Here is a 23,547-nt window from a genome sequence, read left to right on the forward strand (position 1 = left end):
GCAAGGGGATTGCCTCCATCCTTGGTTCCAAGCTGACTCTGCTGTAGAGCTGGTCCTTCCTCGTTGCCCATTCAGATTCCTTCTCTGACTCCAACTGAGATTTCGGAGCCCCTGGTACTGACTTTCCCGTCTCCTTCTGCCTCTGTGCCGGTTACAGCTCCTTTTCTGGCACTGATAATTGCCTTGAGCCCTTTGTCGGAACCGGAGACCTTCCAGGGTCGGGGCTCTGTTGCTGGTTCCAAGGTGCAGGGTTCGACTTTGATACTTTTAGAGCCCTCCATGCCCCTTGGGGTCTCTGCATTAGTAAGCCCGCCTTGGAGGCTGCTTCCTTGGTGTGGCATGGGACCAGAGTTTCGAAGGAGTCTATTTCAGTTCAGGACTCCCTTCCCTCTAGTGGGGGTGGCCCTGCTATTCAGGCCATGGCAAAGGCTTTGTCCATTGTGGATTCAGTGTATGCCATCCCTGTTGGGCCAAGTATCTTGCACATCTCCTCGACTGGAGCTTCCTCCAGGCTCATCCCTTGGACAGAGGGCACAGAAGCCTCAGGAACAATCCACTATGGTGATTTCTTCTGATACCTATCTGGAACATTCCACCCAAGAGGTACCTTCTAAGAAAAAGTGCAAGAGAGTGCAATTGGACTCCCCAGAAAAGTCTTTCACAGAGGATACTGATTTCGATGTAGGGGAGGGTTTCCCTAGGTCGCCCACTAATGGTGTTTCCTTTGGGGCCATCTTGGAAATCTGAAGCAGAAGGGTGACTGGACTTCCCTCCAACGTTCCATAAAGGAATCTGTATACCTGGAGGCTTTTTTCTTGCCCAGCCCTCTACCTCTTCAATATCTCCATCCGCCGACAAGCTTATTAAACTGATCACTCAGCGGGCCTGGATGATTCCTGACTCCATCGAGCCAATCCCCAAGAGACCTGACCGGATCTTGTCTGCCCAGAAGGATAAATAACATTGGGCCAAGCGTATATACTATCCATCCTCCTAACAAGGAGTCTAGGACTATGGATGTGTTTGGGAAGCACATATATGCTTCATTGACCTTCGCTCTCAGGTTCTTGAATTATGTGGCACACTTCACTAGGTTACAGAGATCTGATCAGAGAGCTTTCAGACATGCTGACAGGAGCAATAGCTGAAGGGGTCTGAAATAAGGTTACTGGTCAGCTTGCCACCCTTAAATCTATTTCCAGTTTGTCCATGAGAGTAATTGGTCATGCAGCTTAAGGGACAAAAAGAGCAGCAGGTTCAGACGTAGCCATCAGGAGACACGTCTTGATGCACTTGTGTGACTTTTTGGAGCCATTTCAAACTTTTTTCACCACAGCCCTCAGGGTAGTTACCTAGTGTATGGTAGTGATAGCAGCGCATCTCAGACTGCTAGGATTGTGTTTCCATATCTCGACCACTGGCTCCTTACCACTACCTCCAGGCATCAACTTGTACAGGTAAGAGATTACACCCTTCATCTTTGCACCACCTTAGGAATCACAATAAATTATGAAAAATCCCGTTTGGAACCTGCACAACAGCTGGAATTCATTAGAGCTGTACTAGACACAGTCATGGGATTTGCATCACTCCCATTAGAAAGGCATCAGAGGATCAGGTCTCAAGTAAACTACATCATTCAGAACAGAAGTGTTCCAGCAAGACTCATCCTGCAAGCTCTAGGGTCAAAGGCAGCCTCTGTTACCCTAGATGCTCATCGTGTTTCACTGTTGCAGTCATCACTGTAGGGTTCTTCCTGCCGGCAGGCAGCCCTCGGTCAGCCAGAATCCCAAAGTCTGGTCCGGCGTCGGCTGTGTACTCACCCTCCCTGACGTCAGTGCACCAGGGGTACAAAGCTCCCAGCCGACGCCATGTTCTCCAGTCTTTCTTGCCGCACGGTGGAAGCAGTTTGCAAGTGCTGGTCGGCTGACTCCTGCTATTTTTGGTGCTTCATACCGAAGACATTCTTCTTCCCGTTGGGGAAACTTTTTTCTTGCTCCAGACAGATGTCAGAAAAAGTTAATAATTGTATTTCTTGTGGGAAGCAAATACCTCATAAGGATTTTCACTTTAACTGTATTCCTTGTCTAGGCCCTGACCACGACGTAGCTAGTTGTCGGCTTTGTGCTAGATTTAATGAACGTACTATTAAATGGAGATACGATTTTGCCTTTCATTATTTTGGGAGGCGATTTAATTATAACATGTCGTCGGACACTCTTCCGAATACCGGAGTTCATAAAAGGCGCAAGGGTAAGGATAGGCCTCAGAGGTCCAAATCGGATGACAGTTTACAATCGGAGCCAGCTGCCGGTTCGGCCATTATCAGTGAGGCGCTTTCGCAGCCCCTGTCGTCGGCCATTACAGAACCGCTTGCCGAAACGGACTCCCACGAGGAGCCAACTAGGCCTTCGAATAGTCCAGGTGCAGGACCTTCGGATAATGCCTCGGATGGGTCTGGAGCCGCTGTGCAGGTACCGGCTTCCGAGGGTGTTTTCAGGCCTACGCAGCTTCAGATAAAGGCAAAGACTCCTTCTAAAACAGACTCAAGCCCAGGCCTCCTCTGATCCAGGACCTAAATCTCAAAAACAAATGCTTAAAATGGTGGAGGACTTGCTAACTATGATTAGGGGTTCACATCCCCCTCAAAACAAAAGGCCAAGACAAGAATTGGATTATGAATCCTCTGATCAGGCATCTATCTCTTCAGTGTCTTCCTCTGAACAGGATTGTACTTTCCCTCTTTATGAGGATTCGGATGCTGAGGAATCCATTCCTTCAGCTTCTCCTCCTGAGGATTATTCTTTTGGGGAAACTTTACATGACATAAGGGAGCATTTTCACTGGGAAGGACAAGGAGTACTCTGAATCTAAGAGAAGGCTTAGGGATTTCCTTCTTCTTCCCCAACACAGACCCCTGGCTATTTCTCCTATTTTGGATATTGTGGATGATGTCTTGTCTGAGTCTAATTTAACTCCTGACTCCTTTCCTCCAGCCCCTGCTAAGCCTGATGGATATTACAGAGTCCCTGACTCCCACCAGTTTCTTTATAAAAATCCTACTGCTGATCCAGAAACCATTTCTCAGGGTCCTAAGGGTGTTAAGGCCGCCACTGCTAAGAACCCTATTCTGTCAAATAAGGATTCTAGAGCTTTGGAGAGATGGGGCAAAAACGTTTACACTTCTGCTACTTTATCTATTAGGGCTTTAAATTGTCAATTTCATATGTTGAAATATCAGCAATATCTTTTGTCTGTTATGAAACAAAAACTGGGTACCTTTTTCTGCATGTGCAGACAATAAGGAATTACATGACTTGATGCATGCTACTGAGCAGGTGGGGAAACATACCTTACACTGTGGTTTTGATGCTTTGGAGGCCTCTTGCAGGGCAGCTGCCACTGGCACGGTCATTAGAAGGCTTGCTTGGTTAAAGAAACAAAATTTGCCTGATCAAGTGAAAGCAAAGTTACTGGATGCTCCTGTTCAACATAATGTTTTGTTTGGGTCTAAGGCTGAAGAGGTTATAAAGAAAATGGAGGATAAGGCAAAATCCATGAAAATGGTTAAGGATTTCTTACAAGTTCAGCCTCCTAGATTTAGCAGAAATTGGCCAGCTAAAAATTGGTCCTTTCCCAGCTCGGACAGGCCTCAGAGGGGTAGATATAAGTACCCAGAGGGAGGGCCCAAGCACAGACCTCTAATAGACCTAGACAGTGGAGTGCTTTCACCCTCAGGGGTGGAGAAGATAGGTCTCAACCTTATAGGAAACAGGCTCAATGACTCCCCCTGCATGGCTTCCAGGAACCTCTCTCCTGGAAGCTCCTCTTGGAGGAAAACTTTCTCTTTTTCACCAAAATTGGACTTACATAAACTACCTACCTACCTTCTTGAACATCCTTAACTACCTTAATCCTTAATTACCATGCCCCCATAAGATTCTCCAGAACCAAAGCACAATCCTCCCCATGGCTACAGAAAACCACTAAGTCAGAAATGAAAAACGGGGATAAAGCCTGGGAGCAATGGCGCAAAACCAAAACCCCCTCAGCTAGACAGAAATTCCTAGAACTACGCAATAGTCAAAAAGCTAATAAAACAGGACAAATCACAATACTACCAGTCTGCCCTAGTCTCCTCACAACACGGCCCCAAACAATTCTGGTCCTCCATAAACTCCATCCTCCACCCAGGTAAAGTCAGTACCCCTCCTCCTAACATCCCTCACTCCACAGAAAATATTGCTACCTCATTCAACACGCACTTCACCCAAACCATACTATCACTAGCTAAACAGCACAACCCCCCTCCCCTCCAACCCACACATTCAACTAGTAATCTCCCCACTGCCTTCTCTTTTTCTCCTGTACCTATCTCCAACATAAAACAACTCTTAACTAAATTAACTAAACTTAAACCCACCAAATTAGCAGCAGACAGCCTCCCAAGTGAATACCTACAAATCGCAGCTGATGCTCTGGCCTACCCAGTATCCATCTTGATTACCTGATCTCTGTCAAAGTTACGTTCCCACACTGTGGAAAGTATCGCATACAATTCCCCTCCAGAAAGGCGGACCCTCCACAGCCCCATAGCTATTCTCTCTCCACTCTCCAAAATACTAGAGGGATGCATACACTCTCCTCCTTACTAACAACCTCCTTTTCAGTACTCTGCATGGTTTCCGACCAAACCATAGCACCACCACTGCCTTACTCTCCTTTACTAACACTATCCTTCAGCATAAAAACAATGGCTAGCTCTCCTCTGGTACTTTCCTAGACCTATCTAAAGCATTTGGCATGGTCCCACACAAACAATTTATCTCTGTCCTCAATAACCTATCCTTCTCACAATCGGTCACCAACTGGTTTTAGAGTTATCTGTCTGACGGCCAACAATCCGTTGTATGGCAGAATGACATATCTCCCCAACTACCTGTCTCCATAGGGGTTCCCCAAGGATCCATCCTTGGACCCCTACTCTTCTCTATTTACACCAATAATCTAGCCTCTGCCACCAAACATGGCACCCCCATACAATACGCAGATGACTCGACCATCATCTACTCAGCCCAGTCCCTACCAAAACTGCAAAAAGTCACACAGGAAGCCTTTTCCTCTGCTGAAACATGGTTATCCAATGCCCGATTAATACTCAACCCAAACAAAACTAAACTGCTCCTCTTCCAACCCACCAAACGTACTCAAAACAACTCTCACTTTAACATCACGGCAAAAGACAGCACCACTATATACCCAACTGAACACACCAAATTGCTAGGTGTGGAAATAGACAAACTAAAATTTGGCATTTACATATCCATGACTATAAAAAAAAGTCCACAAAAAAATAGGAGCATTATACAGAAATAAGCAATTTCTCACCAAAGCAGCAAAGATTTCAATAGCAAATTCCCACCTTATCTCCACCCTACTTTATGCCTCTCCAATATATACCAACCTAAGGCAATGTGATCTAAACAAGCTAGAGACCTGCTACAACAAAATCGCCAAATTCGCCACAGGGGCATCCTACCGTAGTCACCACTGTCTCTCACTTGCTGAACTGGGCTGGCTTGAACTCCCTCACCTCCTTCAATGGTATCAACTCTCACTCGCCCACAAACTAGTAAACCATCCACTAAATGTCCCATCCCTCCAGAATCTACTCCAACCCTATCGCACCACCAGACCACTAAGATCCAGCAGCAAAAATCACTTGCAGATAACTAAAGCCAATAACTCTGCTGGTGAAGCACTATTCTCTTGCACCACAGCCAAATTATGGAACTCACTCCCACCCACAATTACCTCCATACCATCATGCACCCACTTCAAAACTTTACTAAAAAGCAAACTAAAAACATGCTGGCTATGCCCTTGCAACTCCCACTCTAATATCATCCACCCAATCCAACGACTACCTTTCTTTCCACTCCACTAACTACCTTGATTATAGCAAGCTCAGATGCTCATAAGCCAGTACTTATTATACAGCACGAACTTCTTCTTGTAACATTTGTTAATGTCTGGTATGCACTTCACAGATAAAGATTCTAGTTGTCTACTGTAAATATGTTGTAAGTAATTGCTATGTAAATTGCTATTCACTATGTAATACAATGTATATACTGTCTGTTTATTTTAACTGTGGAGCTTTTCTCCCCGGGCCTCCGCTGAAAATGGACCTACGTCCAGTCGGACACTCCCGGTCAACAAATTTAAATAAATAAACATAACCCAAGACAAGTGGGTTCTGGATGTAGTTTTAAGAGGTTACAAATTCCACTTTCACACCTTACCAAAACCAAATGGATGGCCAGACCTACCAAAAACTCAATGGGCAGAGGCATTAAAACAGGTGAGGTCCCTCATGGCTATGAGGGCCATAGAACTGGTTCCAAATTCAGAGATGGGACAAGATTTTTATTCAGGACTCTTTCTAGTTCCCAGAAACCAAAATACTTGGAGACCCATCCTGGATCTGTCAGTCTTAAATACTTTCCTGGAGATACCAAAGTTCAAGATGCTTACTCTGCAGCAGCTCCTGCCAGTGTTGAGCAAAAATGCATGGATGGTGACATTGGATTTAAAGGATGCTTACCTACACATTCCTGTCAGACAGGAGTGCAAGAAGATACCTCAGGTTCAAGGCAGGCTCGAAACATTACCAATTCTCTGCGCTGCCCTTTGGCTTGTCTACTGCGCCCAGGGTCTTTACCAAGTGCCTGGCACCAGTAGTAGCATATACTGCAGACTCAAGGGAATTCAAATTTACCCTTATCTGGACGACTGCTTTATTCAAGCAGACAGCAAGGACATTTTATTCTAGCACCTGGAATTTGTTCAGGATCTACTCAATGCCTGGGATTCACTGTGAATGTAAAAAAGTCAAATTTGACATCCACTCAACAGATAACTTTCCTGGGTGCTCTTTTAAACACAACAACCCAGATGGCATTCCTGACACCAGAAAAACAACTACAGCTGGCTTCAACTTTCAAAAGCCTGGCATTAATGTCTCAGCTAACTGCAAGGAAATTCCTGCAGGCTTTGGGTTACATGGCCTCCTGCATCCTACTCATACCATATGCAAGACTGCATATGAGGAAGATACAATGGTACCTAAAAAGCGTATGGTCCCAGCATTGTCACAGTCTAGAAACAGAGATTGCTGTCTTGCCTTGCCTGCAAAAGGAATTCCATTGGTGGGCCATGGCATGTCTTCAAAACAAAGGGAAAGCCTTCACTCTACCTCCAGCCTACCAAGTGATAACCACGGACGCCTCGGATTATGCATGGGGAGCCCACTTGCAGGGGAAAGGCCTGCAAGGGTTTTGGACAGAGGATCAGAAGCATCTACATATCAGTGTGAGAGACATTAGCTGTGCAGAATGCCCTCTTGGCTTTCAGGGATCTTTTACAGCCGGGGCAGCTACTGATATGGACAGACAACACCACAGTTATGTGGTACATAAACAGGCAAGGGGGTTCACACTCCTACCCCCTTTGCAGACTAGTCATGACTCTATGGAACACAGCACTAGCTTGCAAAGTGGACCTACAGGCTCAATTCCTGCCAGGGAAACACAACACTCTGGTAGACAGCCTGAGCAGGAACCTGTCAGACCCACATGAGTGGATGCTAGACACCCAAATATTCAAGATGATTACAGAAGCCTGGGGCTGCCCGGACATAGATCTATTTGCATCTCTCCACAACTACCAGTTACAGAATTTTTGCACAAGGACATATCACAAGCTAGCATGGAAAGTGGATGCTCTCATTCAGTTGGAGGAACCTCTCGGGGTATGCCTTTCCACCACTACCTCTCCTACCAAGGGTGTTGTTAAAAATGAAACAGGACAAACCAAAGCTGATCTTACTAGCCCCGAATTGGCCTCGACAATTTTGGTACTCAACACTGATAAATGTATCCCAGGAACCTCCTTGGATTCTACCTCAGATTTCAAATCTTTTGTCTCAACATCAGGGCCAGGTCCTGCACTCTCATATCAAAACTCTCAGCCTGGCAGCTTGGCGTATTCAGGGTCTATGATTAATCCTACCCTTTCCAAACAGGTCATGGATGTTATCCTAGAAGCCAGAAGGCCTAGCACTAGGAAATCTTATGAAAGTAAATGGAAGAGATTTTGCACCTGGATGCATGCTCAGGAATCGGATCCTCTCATTCCAAATATTCCATTGATTTTACATTACCTAACAGATATGCTGCATAAGGGTTTATCTTTTTACTCCATAAAAGTACATGCCTCAGGTATCTCTGCACATAATACAGATCCTCCAATTTTTTCACATCCACTTCTGAAACAATATTTCAGAGAAGCAAAGAATTTAAGGCCCCCTAGGACGCCACCCATTCCTGCCTGGGACCTCAATTATGTCCTGGAAAAACTTACTCTGCCTCCTTTTGAGCCTGCTGCCACATTTGATATGAAGTATTTATCATGGAAGACTGTTATCCTACTGGCTTTAACTTCAGCCAAGAGAGTCTCGGAGTTACAAGCGCTCATGGCTGTGGAACCTTACATTATTTTTCATCAAGACAGGGTTTCTTTGAAGACTAACCCTACTTTCATGCCTAAAGTGGTTTCTAAAGTGGCTTTAAACCAAACTATTCACCTGCCAACTTTTTTCCCTAATCCACAAAATAAGGGGGAAAGGATCTTGCATTCTTAGGACGTGCATAGGCAGCTTCGCTTTTACCTGGACATAACCAAGGATATCAGGAAAACAGAACTGTTTGTTTCTTATGCAGCAAATTCCCAAGGCAAAGCTATTTCAAAACAGACCATTTCTAAATGGGTTGCTCATGGAATCAGATTTTTTACTCTATTTAAATTTCGAACGGCACTCCGTCGACTGTGCTATAGTCTGCAACGGAAGTTCGAAAACGTCGTATGTCGAAGTAAAAAAAATCTATCTAGGAATGGTTTTAACATGGGTCGAGGTAGGTGTTCAGTATTATTCTGAACTACAAACATCTTCCCTACCTCGACCCATGTTAAAACCCATTCCTAGATTGTTTTTTGACTTCGCAATTATCATTTTCGAACTTCCGTGTTCGACTATAGTACAGTCGACAGAGTGCCGTTTGAAATTTTAATAGTAAACCTGTTACTCTCATCATGGAAAGCAAATCCCAGGAAAAATTTGGACTCACTCTTCCAGAGCTGCTGCTACTTTAGCTGCCTTTCTCAGGGGAGTACCTACTAAAGATATTTTGGAAGCTGTAACTTGGAGTTCAGTGCATACTTTCTTTAAGCACTATAATCTCCCTCTTTATTCTAAGTCCAGGGCAGGCTTTGCTTTTGCCGTCTTGCAAGGCCTTCTAGCCGCCCCTTCTACTCAATAACCACCACCCTTTATCTCAGCTTTGGGATTCAACCCTACAGTGATGACTGCAACAGTGAAACACGGTGAATCTAGTACAGTTGTGTACACTTACCATAAATGTAGATGTTAGAGTGTCTTCACTGTTGCAGTCTGGGTTACCCACCCTCCTGTCCCCTCTTATACTTTTATTGGTGTGGTTCCCTGCTTCACCCTTCTTCTGAGGTGTATTTGCTACAGGGTATGGGGTTTGTTGTATGTTACATTTTTGTTTTACTTTCAGCCTTTACTTTTGGGCACCTGACATCTGGGGCAAGAAAAACTGGAGAACATGGCGTCGACTGGGAGTTTTGTACCCCCTGGCACACTGACATCAGGGAGGGTGAGTACACAGCCGACGCCGGACCCAGACTTTGGGATTCTGGCCGACCGAGGGCTGCCTGCCGGCAGGAAGAACCCTACAGTGATGCCTGCAACAGTGAAGACGCTCGAACATCTACATTTATGGTAAGTGTACACAACTGTACTTTCCCATGACCAGATATCACATGCTGATTCTTCAATGACTTCTAGCCTCCCAGTGATCATTATGAAGCCATCCAGTGTCTCATCAGATTTTGATCATCATTCTTTGCAAACAAGGCCTGAATTGGTGGCTGAAGTCCAGCGAAGACTTGTCGGGCCGTCCCTTTGTCCTACCGCAGCAACAAGACATAGTGACCACTGATTATTCCCAGATGGGGGGGGGGTACCTGGGAAGGACAGTCCAAGGCACTTGGTCCCAGATGGAGGCCAGTTTGCCTATCAGTGCTCTAAAGATGAGTGATGCGAGCTTCACAGGCATGTCTGTAGTCTGGTACATCAACAGACCAGCAGGAACAGAGTCTTACCCACTTTTTTGAGAAGCTCTCCGAGTATGGCAATGGGTGATTTCTTTCAACAGCTTTCTAATGGCAATGCACATTTGAGAAGCTCCAAAGAGATTGCAGACTAGTTGAGCAGAACTATCCTAATGCCTCACGAGTGATGTCTCAATCCAGTAGTAGTGAAAAGATATCCTGCCACTGGGGTCAACCTTGCTGCAATCTGTGTGATTTTCCTCTCAACGAGTGCATTAGTTATTTTGCCCTAATCCCCCCCCCCCCTCCAGCAGGTCAGGTCACCCAGAGACACTGTTGTCCACAGTTGGACCCCTGGTCTTCTGTATGCCTTTACCCCGATCCCTCTATCAGTTTCTAAAGAAAGCCAAAAGGTCAAAGAGCAAAATAATCCTCATTGCTCCATTCTGGCCACGACAGGTATAGTTTCCCTTCCTTTGGCCTCATCTACTTTGGAAACCGTGGATTGTGTCCCCAGAAGGAATAGTTCACCTGAATCTCTAGCATCTCAAGCTCACTCCGTGGCTTCTTCAGTTCCCATGATTGCTAGGCATTCTTCCCTTACTTATTTGGTCTGACATATCATTTTGGCCCACCACACGCTTTCAGCTAGAAAGCTGTACCATAATAGATGAATAAAATTTGCTAGATGGTCACTTGACAGTAATATTAACTCCCTACACAACATCTCTGGATAAATTTTAAGAATTTCTAGCCTTTCTTTATCAGTCTGGCTCCTCCGCTTGTACCAGTCAAGTATATCTTGCTGCTATATATAATTTCCATATTGGTTCTGACGGTTCTTCACTTGTGTCTCAAACTTTGTAAGGCCTTTTTGAAAGGAACAATAATGCTAAAAACACATTGCTCCATGGGATATACCCTTGGTCCTTCAGTGTCTCATTTCAACCCCTTTTGAACTATTGTTAACTTGTGATTTCAAGTTTATGACCTGGAAAACTTTGTTTTTGATAGCTGTCACTTCAGCAGGAATATCAGAAATTCAAGACTTGTCCTGCAGGACCCCCTATTTAATATTTCATAAGGACAGGGTTTCCCTCAGGACGAATCCATCTTTCTTGCCAAAGGTGGTTTCAGAATCAAATGTCAATCAAACCTTACATCTACCAGTCTTTTTCATTAATAAGGGAGAGTACTGTTTGCACTTATTAGACGTTCACAGGCAGTTGTGTTTTTACCTTCACAGAACAAAGGACATCAGAAAATCCGACAAGTGTTTGTTGCCTTTTTCTTTCTTTAGGTAACTCAGTTTCTAAGATTACCTTAGCTAAATGGCTTGGGAATTGTATCAACTTTATCACTCAACGGGACTTCACCCAACATGTCCTGTGAGAGCTCATTCAACTAGGGCTGCAGTAGCTTTTGCAGTTTTCATGCTAGAGCTTCTTTAGATGACATTGGTGCAGCAGCTACATGGGCATCTCCTCGTACATTTATTACTCATTACAAACTGGACCAGGTCTCTAGGGGACGTGCATCATTTGGTTCGAAGGTGCTCAGGAATATTCTTTTGTGAGACCTCCAAAGATTCAGGTAGCTCGGGACTCTGTCCCACAGTCAAGGATCGAGTAAAGATCGACATCAGATGAAGTTACATCTTACCATAACGTACCATCTGTGTTGTCGATCTTCACTCATCCTTGACATTCTCCCCCCTCTTTCTCCCTGCCTAAGACTGTTAGTAGAACAAATATTTCCAAAGGTTGGCTTCATAATAGGGACACAGATATGGTCTCTTAATTACTTCCTGTCTATCTGTCACTGTTATAGGCAAACTCGATCTGAGGTAATTTAGTGAGGGAGAATTATGGGTAGAGCCTAGCTCGAGAGTTTTGGGAAGTGTGAGCTGGAAAAATGGCGGAGTCTGTCCCGAGGCTCAGAACCGAGCCCACAGTCAAGGGTTAGTGAAGATTGACAACACAGATGGAACGTTATGATAAGACAACTTTATTTATTTATTTATTTTTTGCAGTACTCTGGAATATCCTTCCGTTAAGGCTACCCAAGGTCACATAGAAGACTGTGTCCTATCATTTGAGAAATGTATGTACTCACTTTAACTATGTGTCTGTGTTGTCCATTCTCATTTTTCCATAACTTCCCCACCCTCCTTTCCCCTTCCTTTAACTCCTGGAGTGATCTTGTGGCTGTTGTGGAATTGTTCCAGGGCTGAGCCCCAGTCTTTTCTTAGTCTTCCATTTTGTCTTAGCCTGAGGAGAGTTCTTTATTTTGGTTATCGGACAGCAAACTTCAATCTGAGGTATTGCAGGGTGACTGGGACATTAATGGAAAACGAAGAATCTTGAGGGTTGGATCAGAGAAGTCTAGTAAATGCTGCAGAGCTGGATCCAAGGTTGGATCCAAGATGCATCAGTTGAGGAAGAATGAAAATGGACAGCACAGATGCATCATTATGATGAGTGCATAACTTTAATTTTTTTTACATCTTTTGATCACTTTTTCATTAGGAACAAGAGTTGTGTGAGTGGCAGATTTCTGCAGCCCTTCCTTGGTTCAGCTTTTAGAAGTAATTTCACTTTTAACTGCTGCACCCTTTGCACTTTGTCAGCAGGGTTACAAAAAGAGGCAGCCAGCTTACAATCGGTCATTGTCCCCCATAAGAGCATAAAGCAAGCCCAAAATGATATTTATTTTACAGACCATAACCTGTGAGTAAGTAGTGAAGCCCATTACATTTCTTTTTGGCGAGGTGATTTCTCTCACAAAAGCCACAAATCTTTATGGTGACAACTTTAAACTTAAATAAAAATATTTTGGCCTTAATATGTCACTGAGTAGTTCAAGTAAAACAGAATATGACATGGAATGATATGGGATGACATGCTCGACAAGCCACACTGCTTCGCTAGAGACGGCTTGCACTTGTTACCCCTTAGGCTTTTGAATATTGGCCAAGGCTCTTGCCACCCCCATAGTTCCTTTTTTTGGCAAAGCTCAAAAGATGAACCCACCACCGTAAATAGCACAAGTAACAAAAATCTGAGGTTAATGCTACTCAATGCCAGAAGTCTAAACCCTCAGAATGCATGCACTCGAGGCACTCCTTAGTATGGAGAAAATCGACATATGTGCAGTAACAGAAACCTGGTTTAAGGCTCCAGGGAGCACCTCAGCACTACCAGGCTACAACTCATACCATACATTTTGGCCACAGAACCTGGACCGAAATACAAAAGGCGAGGGAGTATCCATATTCATCAAGGATACCCACACCTCCAGGTTAGTGGCACAGCACGATGCTTCAGAGATTATCCACGTGCAACTAACAACGGGCAAAACTGCAGTTCAGATTGTAGCTTGCTACAGATCACCCACCATGTCCCAGGACCCCCATTTCGCATTTCTGGAAACACTGGGTAACATAAAGGTCCTACCAAACACCCTAATATTGGGTGATTTCAACTACCCAAACAGTAACTGGGAGAACTACTCAAGTACTAACTCCCTTGCCCAGCATTTTCTAGAATTTATAAACTCAAGATGCCCTGGAACAACTGGTCAACACTACCACCAGAGGTGACAACGTATTGGACCTGGTCATCACCAACATGGGTGACAGGTGTTCCACACTGGAGGTCAACATCTCTCTGGTTAGATCTGACCAGAAACAAATCACTTTTGGATATCCACATTCCGCTCCCACTCCCCGGACAAGGAAACCACCATGAAAAACTTTTCAAAAGCAAACTTCACTTTACTTAAGACGGAGGTGGAAAGTTTCAAAGCCCCCATGCTAAAGGATAATGCTGTCCAAGCTGCAAAATCCTATACGAATGCATTCTACGGGCAACTACAAGAATGCATGGATCGTGCTATCCCAAGCAAAACCAAGACTCACTCCTCTAAGAAAAGGAAACCAGCCTGGTGGACCCCTGCCATAAACAAGCTATACAATAGGAGGAGGAAACTAGTACAGAAAAGAGTAAACTCCCAAGAAGGGAAGACGTCCCTGATCAGTATCCGCAAGAAACTACAATCCCTCATAAAATTGTCCAAGGTGAGCTTTGAAAGAAAGCTTGCCAAGGACTCCAAAGATAACCACAAGGCATTCTTTAACTATGTCAAGAATCTAAGTGGCAATGCTCTGATCTGCTCGGAGTTCATGCAGAATGGCACAAAATACACTGAAACAACCGATATTGCCAACATCCTGGCAGGTTCAGTGCAAACTTCACCCCACTCTCACCCCCAAAAGGGCCCATAACCATACCAGAAGAATGTAGAGCCCCTGAAATCACAGATACTCAGGTTAAAATAGCCCTTCCCAAAGTCAAAAACACAGCATCAGTAGGACCGGACGGTGTCCCAGGCTGCATCCTACATGAGCTCAAAGGCGAACTAACCCCTCACCTAAACACACTGTTCAAACTCAGCCTGTCCACACACTGTGGGTGCACAGCAACAGTTATTCCGCTCCACAAAGGTGGAGCCACAACAGACCCAAGGAACTATCGCCCTATAAGCCTGACTAGCTTGGTCTGCAAGGCTATGGAGCGCATCTTCATGGAACTCATTAACAGAGACATTGGGAACCTCCAAACACTGGACCCCCTACCCAGTTCAGCTTTAAGGGCAGATCATGCCTCCTAAACCTGGTGGATGACTATGAGACCGTTAACAAGGCTATAGATGAGGGAAAGGTGGTACACACAGCCTACCTAGACCTTGCAAAGGCCTTCGACACCATTACCAATTATGGTGTTATAGACAAGTTCACCAGCCTGAACATAAAGCCCTATGTCACAAGATGGGTTGCCAATTGGTTCACAGACCGAACCCAGATGGTGAGAGTTGCGGGAGCTACGTCTGACTCTAAACCGGTTACAAGTGGCATTCCCCAGGGCTCAGTCCTAGGACCCCTCCTGTTCGGCATATACTTCTGAGAGGTACAGACAAGCACAGGAGGACTATGGCTGACCAAGTTTGCAGACGGCTGCAAACTAGGGGGCTATAATTGACTCACCGGCTGACACAGACATCCTCCAAAAGGGTCTCACTGAGACGGATACCCGGTATTAAAACCATGGCCTCAAGCTAAATGCCAAAAAATGCATAGTTATTCCCTTTGGAAAGAAAGTATCCACAAACTACCACATAGGTGGTAGTCACCTAAATATGGAAAACGTAATAAGGGATCTGGGCACCCAAGCAAATGGTAATATCTCCTTTGATAATCACATTGCCAAATTGGTTAGAAAATCCTTCTGTGGGGCCCACCTAATCACAAAAGGGTTTGCATCCAGATCAAAAGAGGTCATTGTGCCCCTCTACTCATCACTCATCAGATCCATCATAGAGTACATCGCCCCATTCGCGATGTACCTTACAAGACATCTGCAACAGCTGGAAAGACCACAGAAGTACCTCACCAAGAGGATCACTGGCCTCAAACAGATGCCCTATGCAACTGGACTGAAGAAACTCCAGTTGTACTCTGTTGCATACCGCCTGCTCAGAGGTGATCTCTGCCTGACATACAAGGCCATGTCCAACCCAGAATTGATGGACATGCTCCACCTAAAGAAAACCTTATCCCCTCGAGCCACAAGCTCTAGGGATCTAAACCTCACCGCAACAATAAATAGGACGTGCTGGAGGGATAGATTCCTGTCCCAGAGACTTCCCGTGCTTTGGAACAAGATTCCAATCTACATTAGGCAGAGCTCCTCGCTAGCACTCTTCAAGAGAAACCTTGACTAGTGGATGGGAAACAAAGTGTAAGCTGGGGATCACTTCAGTGGCTGTGCTGGACAGAGGCACAGGGAACTAATCTAAGGGGGCGGCGAAAGCCAACGCATTCTGGCTAGGCTTATAAATGCCTTTGGGCAGATAGCCTAGTACCTACCTATGAACCTAATAACATTTCCATCTCTGCTGTAATAACAGCACACTGTTTTGAGAAGCGATTGATTTTACCATCCAGTTTGTACTACTATAAGAAATAGTATAATTAATGTATGCAGTGATTTAAATGCTTAGCTGTTTAAAAATTAATTGATTGTCCCGAAATGTTTTATTGTGCAAGTGAGCAAAGGAAAGATGTACTGCTGTAGCATTAAGTTTCTTGACCTGAATAACTTCACATGGCTTTGGATGTGTTAGTGAGCAACCTGGATCAGTACTGGTGTGAGAAGAGCTTTCAGACAGGTGTATGGAATATCTAAGTAAGTAAACACACTACTGAGTGGGCTGGTTTGATGCTGTTTAAGTATTAAATTGTACTTGATAAACGTTGTAACAGTTAAGTATTAATAGTCTCTCACTGTGAGCATTTGTATGATTACCAAGCTTGCTTGCATTTTCTTGCAGTTTGATTATCACTTTCTTTCTTTGCTAAGGATACAGAGGCCATGAAGAGAGCGTTGGCATTAATAGATTCCAAGATGCCACAGGCAAAGAACTGGCTGAGAGATCCTAATGCCCCTCCAGGTATGAGCTACACCTGTAGTCATCTTTATTCTGGTTACTTTGTCAGTTGGCTGAGAGAGGCTTCCACAAATTTAATATTAAGTACTTCATTAGTCATTGTTAGAATAGTTTTCTAGCGTAAGTAGTAATACATTTGAGTAATGAATGTTGAGTACAGAGTGCTTGGAAGAAGTCCACTAGGATGAGAAAGCGTAAGTGCACAGTGAGAGTCTTCACTTCTCCTGCCTCAATGTGCTTTAACTGCATGCTAAATGTGCAGCTAGGGTTTTGTTTTACCTTCAATTATGTGCAGAATTTGTAACTGAGTTTCTTGGAAGATACAAATCTTCTGCAATTCACATGTAAGGCGTGGTAAATAGTTCTTGAAACAGAAAGCTCTATTGAGTGCCTTACTCAGATTTCTGCAACACCATCTTTTGATGCAAAATAGCACAATAATTTCCCTCTTGGCAGTAAGCTTTTGGAGTGCTTCTAGAGAAAACAGTTTACTTGCCTTTCCAACTCTAACCCACAGATGTTGTCAATCTCGCCTTCATTCTTGCTGGATGGGTTTGGAGCCGAACCTCGGCTCCGACTCAGCCAATACTAAAGCTCGAGAGCTAATTCCACCGGCTCGAGGCTCCCCTATATCCCACAATGCTAGGCGGTAACTTCCTAGATCTCGTTTGCCGCTTAGCTGACGAGGTGCTTCTTCTACCGGCTCTGGCAGGTTAGTAAGTTTTCTAATTAGAAACTTTTATTTCAACCCCTAATTTTTTTCCTTTTGCCATAGTTTTATTTATAGTATTTCAGTAGTTTAAATCGGGTCCCCCTCTAGTGTCTGAAATCCCTTTTTATTCCCTTCTTAACTTTTAGGCCTTTGACCCTCTCCCTCTCCTTCCCTTAGTCCTTCAGTGTGACTGAATTTTTATTTTTTGCTTAAGGGTGTGTTTGTGTGTTGTGCTTGTGTTTTTCACACTAAGTTATTATGTCCAAAGACTCCAAAGTCTCAGGCTTCAAGAAGTGTGATTCGTGCTGTAAGAAAATGTTTCTGACAGACGGTCACACTTCGTGTATATTGCCTGGGACCTTTGCACCTGAGGACTCGTGCTGTATGCCATGCATTCAACCCTAGAGTCCTGCAGGAATGCAAAAATAAATTGATTTTGCGTGGCTTGTTAAAGCCTGAAGGCCCCCCGACTCAGTCTGTGTCGGGGAAGCCTTCTAAGACTTCCAGACCATCGGCTCCAGTTTCTGAGCCGTCCCCTGGAAGCATTAGATCGGCTTCAACATCAGCTCCGGCTGGAGCCGATGTTTCCAAATCTCATACTATCACCTCGGCTCCGGCTGGAGCCGAGGTTGATAAGACTCAGTCGGCTCCGATAGGCTTATCGGAGCCACCTGCTAAGAAGAGGTCTAGGTCCCCTTCCATTGGCTCTATACATTCGGCGCCGGGATCTCCTCTTCTATCAGAACGGAGCCATAGGTCTCACTCCTCTCGGTCCTCCAGGCTGTCCGACCATGATTTACAAAGGGTGGTGAGTAGACTTCTCAAGTCCGAGGCACTGGCCCAAATGCATAGCCCTACTCAACAGTCAGCGGCTATTTCCATCCCTGATTTTATTCCTCCTCCGACTCCTTTGAGTTCGGAGCCGGGGCTCATCGGAGCCTTGGCTGTCTGCGCTTCGGAGCAGATACCTTCCCTTTCGGCTCCGTCGTCTGCTCCGATTTCCTCATTGGAGGGATCTCTGCGCCGGGCTTTCCTCATCGGCTCCGAGGGGGCAAGTGGCATCGGACCCTTGTCCGACCCTGTTCTCCCTCTCGGAGCGTCGGCGCTGGTGAGTTCGGCTCCAACATCGGCCTCGGAGCCGTCCCTGTCTGTGCCGGGGGGGGGTCCTTGTCTCCTCGGAGCGGGGGCCTCCGGCCTTGCATGATAGGGGCGCCTTTGAGGTCATGCAGAGCGTGCTAGACCCAGTGTCTACCCCACAGTCGGCTCCGTCAGCTCCTCCCTCTTCAGTGCCTGCGGTGATTTCTACCCATCCCCGTGTATCAGACCGCAGAGAGCCAGCTCCTCAGGTTTCCCCAGTGGGAATTTCCTCCTCTTCCGAGGCCTCTCCTGATCTGGTAGGAGAACCCCCTCGGAAGAGACAGTGCAAGAGGAAGCACATTGACTCCCCTGAGTCTATCACCTCTGACACTGACTTGGAGGAATCTGAAGGTTCCCCTCGATCCCCCTCTGAGGATGTCTCCATTGCTGACATCCTTGAAATCCTGAAACAGAGGGGGAACTGGCCCGCCCTTAACCCTTCAGAGGATGAGTCAGTTTACCTTGAGGCGTTTGGCTCTCGCCCTTCCACCTCCTGGGTGTCCCCTCCCTTTGACCCCCTTATGGAAGTGGTGGCAAGGAAGGCTTGGACGGCCCCTGATTCAGTGGAGCCTACCCCAAGGAGGCCGTCAATTTATTACTGCCCCTAAGGACAAAGACTTTCTATCAAAAGGTGTCTCTGTTGATGCCATGGTGGTGGCAGCAGCCACTAAGAAGGAGTTATCCGATCCTTCGGTACCTGTCCATCCTCCTAATAAGGAGTCATGGACAGGTACGGTAAGTGGATGTTTTCCTCAGCGACCTTCTCAATGCGGTCGCTGAACTATTGTGTCACTTCACCCGTCTCCAGAGAGATTTGCTCAAAGATATGGGTGAGGCTATACAGGATCCAACAGCTGAGGGATTCCAAGACAAAATGAACTCCCAGTTGGCAACCCTGAATTCTGTTAACTCCTCCATGCGGCTTATCTCATACGCTGCTGATGGGGCGAGTAGGGCCGCAGGCACAGGTGTAGCTTTACGACGTCACGCCTGGATGCAGCTTTGCAATTTTGCGGACTATTTCAAGGCGTCCTTCACCAATTCCCCCTTTGATGGCTCAACATTGTTTGGTCCTCAGGTGGAAGGATACATTGACTAGGTGCGAGGTGGAAGGTAAGACTCTCTGCCGTGGGAGTCCGTTTTTCTACCCCTTCTAGACCTTATCCAAAAGGTCAGAGGGGAGGAAAAATGTGGTTCCGCAAGCCTCAGGGAGTCTCATCTGACACACAAGGTAGATTCCCCTCTAGAGGTAGAGGGGGGGAATAACAATACATGCCGCCCTAGAGGCAGAGGAGGTCCGCAAAACCAGGGTAGCAGAGAAACTTTCTCTGATAAACCCTTTCAGCATCCCTGAGGAGCTGCCCGGCTGTCCACCTTCGGAGGCAATCTGGGGAAGATTCACTGTACCCAAAAGCCTGGCTTTTCCTCACCCAAGACAAATGGGTACAGTCAATCATATCCAAGGGTTACATAATTCCCTTTATTCACACCCCTTCCCAACCCAAAGGATCCCTTCCAGACGTTCCACCCAGTCTAAGGGAACAAGCAGCACTAGAAATATCAAAGCTGCTATCAAAAAGAGCTATCCAATCAGTCCCAGCAGACCAGCAAGGATCCGGAATCTACTCCAAATTCTTTTTGGTACCAAAATAAAAAACAGGGGACTGGAGACCTATACTGGATCTCAGCAAGTTAAACAATTATATCAAAAAAACAAAATTCCGGATGGTCACGCTACAGTCCATTCTACCCTTCTTGGGTCAGGACAATTGGATATGCTCGATAGACCTTCAGGATGCGTACTACCATATCAAAATGCACAGACGCTCCAGGAGGTTTCTCCGCTTCAGGCTTTGAGCCAGTCACTACCAGTTCAGCGCCCTGCCCTTTGGTCTCACTACAGCCCCCCGAGTGTTTACCAAATGCATGGCAGTGGTCGCGGCTCACTTGAGACGTCAAGGATTCCAGGTGTTTCCATATTTAGACGATTGGCTCCTTACTGCCACCACCAGACATCAACTACTTCTAGCCAGAGACTTCACCATCCAAACTTGCCAAGCTCTAGGCATTTCAATAAATTTCGAAAAATCTGCCTTGTCGCCTTGTCAATCTATTACCTTTATAGGCGCCACCTTAGACACTCAATCTTTCTGCCAGACTTAGAGCAAAGAGTGTTAGATATCCGCAACCAAGTTTACCTTCTACTACAATGCAACAAGATCAAAGCCAGGGTAGTCTTGAAGGTATTAGGACTCATGGCAGCTACTATCACCCTTCTCCCCTTAGCTCGTTTCCACATGAGGATTCTCCAGTGGATGCTGTTTACTCAATGGTCCTTCCAACAGCTCCCGATGTCTCACATCATATTAATAACTCAATCATGCAAGAATCACCTGTCTTGGTGGATCACATCACCTCAAGTTCTCCAAGGCAGACCTTTCGTCGTCCCCCCCAGTCACCACGGTGACAACGGATGCCTCCCTGATCGGGTGGGGGGGCATTATCAGGGCAGGACAGTCCAGGGCACGTGGCAACCTTTCGAGTGCCACTTGCACATAAATGTCTTAAAGATGAGAGCAGTGCTTTTAGCGTTGCAAGCCCTTCAGGACTCTCTTCCCACAGGGACTATTGCAATTCAGATGGACAACATGTCCGTAGTGTGGTACATCAACAAACAGGGTGGAACCAGATCCTACCCCTTATGTCGAGAGGCACTCAAACTTTGGCAGTGGGCGATTTCTTCTCATCGTTTTCTGATAGCAACGCACATTCCCGGGAAGTCCAACGTGATTGTGGACAAGTTGAGCAGGGCCATTCTGATGCCCCACGAGTGGTCTCTGAAGAAATCAGTGCTGGAAGAAGTCTTCCAAAGATGGGGCCAGCCTTGCTGCGATCTTTTTGCTACTCCCCAAAACAGCAAGTGTCACAACTTCTTCACTCTCTTCCCGTTACCAGGCCATCCCACCAGAGACGCTCTAGTCCACGATTGGCCCCGGGGACTTCTGTATGCTTTTCCCCCTTTTCCACTGATATCTCAATTAATTCAGAAAGCTATCGCCTTGAGAGTTACAATGATCCTCATTGCCCCTTACTGGCCTCGACAGATATGGTTTCCGTTCCTCCATTACCTATTGGAGCAGCCTTGGCATCTGGACCCGGTGCCAGATCTGTTGACCCACCAGTCGGGCCAGCTGCACCACTCCCTTCATTCTCTCAACCTCACAGCGTGGTTTCTCCAATTCCTACCCTAGCCAGGCTTCCCTAAATCACTCGTTCGGTCCGGAACATCCTGATAGCCTCTCACAAATCTTCTACCAGGAAGATTTATAATAGTAAATGGAAACGTTTTTCCTTCTGGGCAGCATCAAAGAATATAGACCCCTTCACTGCACCTATCCAGTCTATCCTAGACTTTCTGGCAGAGCTCTTCCATTTAGTCTCTTCTTCATCTGCCATTAGAGTACAACTAGCTGCTATATCTAATTTTCATGTAGGAGTCTCAGACTCCAGTATCATGTCCCATAAGCTCTGCAAAGCCTTTTTAAGAGGTATTTTTCTGCTCAAGCCCCCAATCAAAGATCCCCCACCTCAATGGGACTTGAATTTGGTTCTGACATCCTTGATCCTCCCCCCCTTCGAACCAGCGGCTTCATGCCCTCTTAAGCTGCTCTCATGGAAAACACTTTTTCTAGTAGCCATAACTTCAGCTAGAAGGGTATCTGAACTTCATGCTCTGTGCAGTCGTCCTCCTTACTTAGTTTTCCACAAAGATAGGGTGTCCCTCCGGACTTATCCGTCCTTCCTACCTAAAGTTTCCTCTGAGACAAATCTGAACCAAACGATTGATCTCCCAGTATTTTTCCCTGACTATTCCAACAGGTCAGAACAAAAGTTACATTTTCTAGATGTTCACCGCCAACCTTCATGTATGAAATCAGACATCAAAAATTGCCTTCAAGACCTAGAGCTCATTCAACTAGGGCATTAGCTACATCTGTAGCTTTTCAGGACAGGCTGCCAATAGATTCCATTTGTGCAGCAGCCACTTGGGCTTCTCCTCATACCTTCATTTTACATTACAAATTGGATATGGCCTCCAGAATCCGTGCCAGCTTTGGTTCCACTGTTCTCAAGAGTCTGTTCCGATAGGCTGCCCGGAATAAGGTGCTAGGGATGCGGTCCCATCCAGCAAGAATGAAGGCGAGATTGACAACTTAACATTAAGAAGTTATGTACCTACCATAACGTTCCATGTTAGTTGTCTTCTTGCCTTCTTTCTTGCGTCCCACCCTCCTTCCCCCTAGTCTGGACAGACCGATAGCAAATTTTGGGATCTTCCTTTGGAGTTTCCTTCCCACATGTTCTGCCACCTCTATTCCCCCTTTTATGTTTGTGGTAGCTTACATTCAGGTTTATATAGAGGTGGGTTCTTTTTTCTCCATACTATGGAGACCAGAACTGCTTGGTTTAGCTATCAAACGAGATCTGAGTAGTTACCGCCTAGCATTGTGGGATATAGGGGAGCCTCCAGCTGGTGGAATTAGCTCTCGAGCTTCAGTATTGGCCGAGTCAGAGCCGAGGTTCGGCCCCAAACCCATCCAGCAAGAAAAAAGGCGAGAAGAAGACAACTAACATGGAACGTTATGGTAGGTACATAACTTCTTATTTTCAGAGAGCTAATGTTTGGTCAGTATTTCTTTTATTCAGTTGCGAAATTGATCTGATTTATTTTTAAGTAGATGCTTCTGCTTCCTCTCTTTTCACTGCATGTGTGTCTGGTAGCATTCATGTTTAGCCAGATGCCATGCAGAGCAGGAATTCCAGGGAACCACTGTTGAAAATAGGAAATACCGGTGACTGGACAACAGCATTCATATTTGGGATTATACGTTATCCAGGAAACAGTATCTTACAGAAGAATATATTTGTAAAAATGTGGAGGAGTATCCAGTCACATCAGTGTGTGCTCACACACACACACTCTCTCACACACA

At 45.7% G+C, this 23,547-nt stretch overlaps 1 protein-coding gene across 1 annotated transcript in view; it reads left to right on the plus strand.

The window, feature by feature from the left end:
• Positions 1-23,547, plus strand: part of VCL (vinculin) — a 1,795,541-nt gene that overhangs the window by 627,304 nt on the left and 1,144,690 nt on the right. The window contains exon 10 of the mRNA XM_044055664.1: positions 16,594-16,707. Coding sequence (XP_043911599.1) covers positions 16,594-16,707 — 114 coding nt within the window. The remainder of the gene's footprint in view (positions 1-16,593; positions 16,708-23,547) is intronic.

The sequence above is a fragment of the Protopterus annectens genome, chromosome 14.part0 (genome assembly GCF_019279795.1).
Source record: "Protopterus annectens isolate FY-2018-M chromosome 14.part0, PAN1.0, whole genome shotgun sequence".
In the NCBI taxonomy this organism is placed as follows: domain Eukaryota; kingdom Metazoa; phylum Chordata; order Ceratodontiformes; family Protopteridae; genus Protopterus; species Protopterus annectens.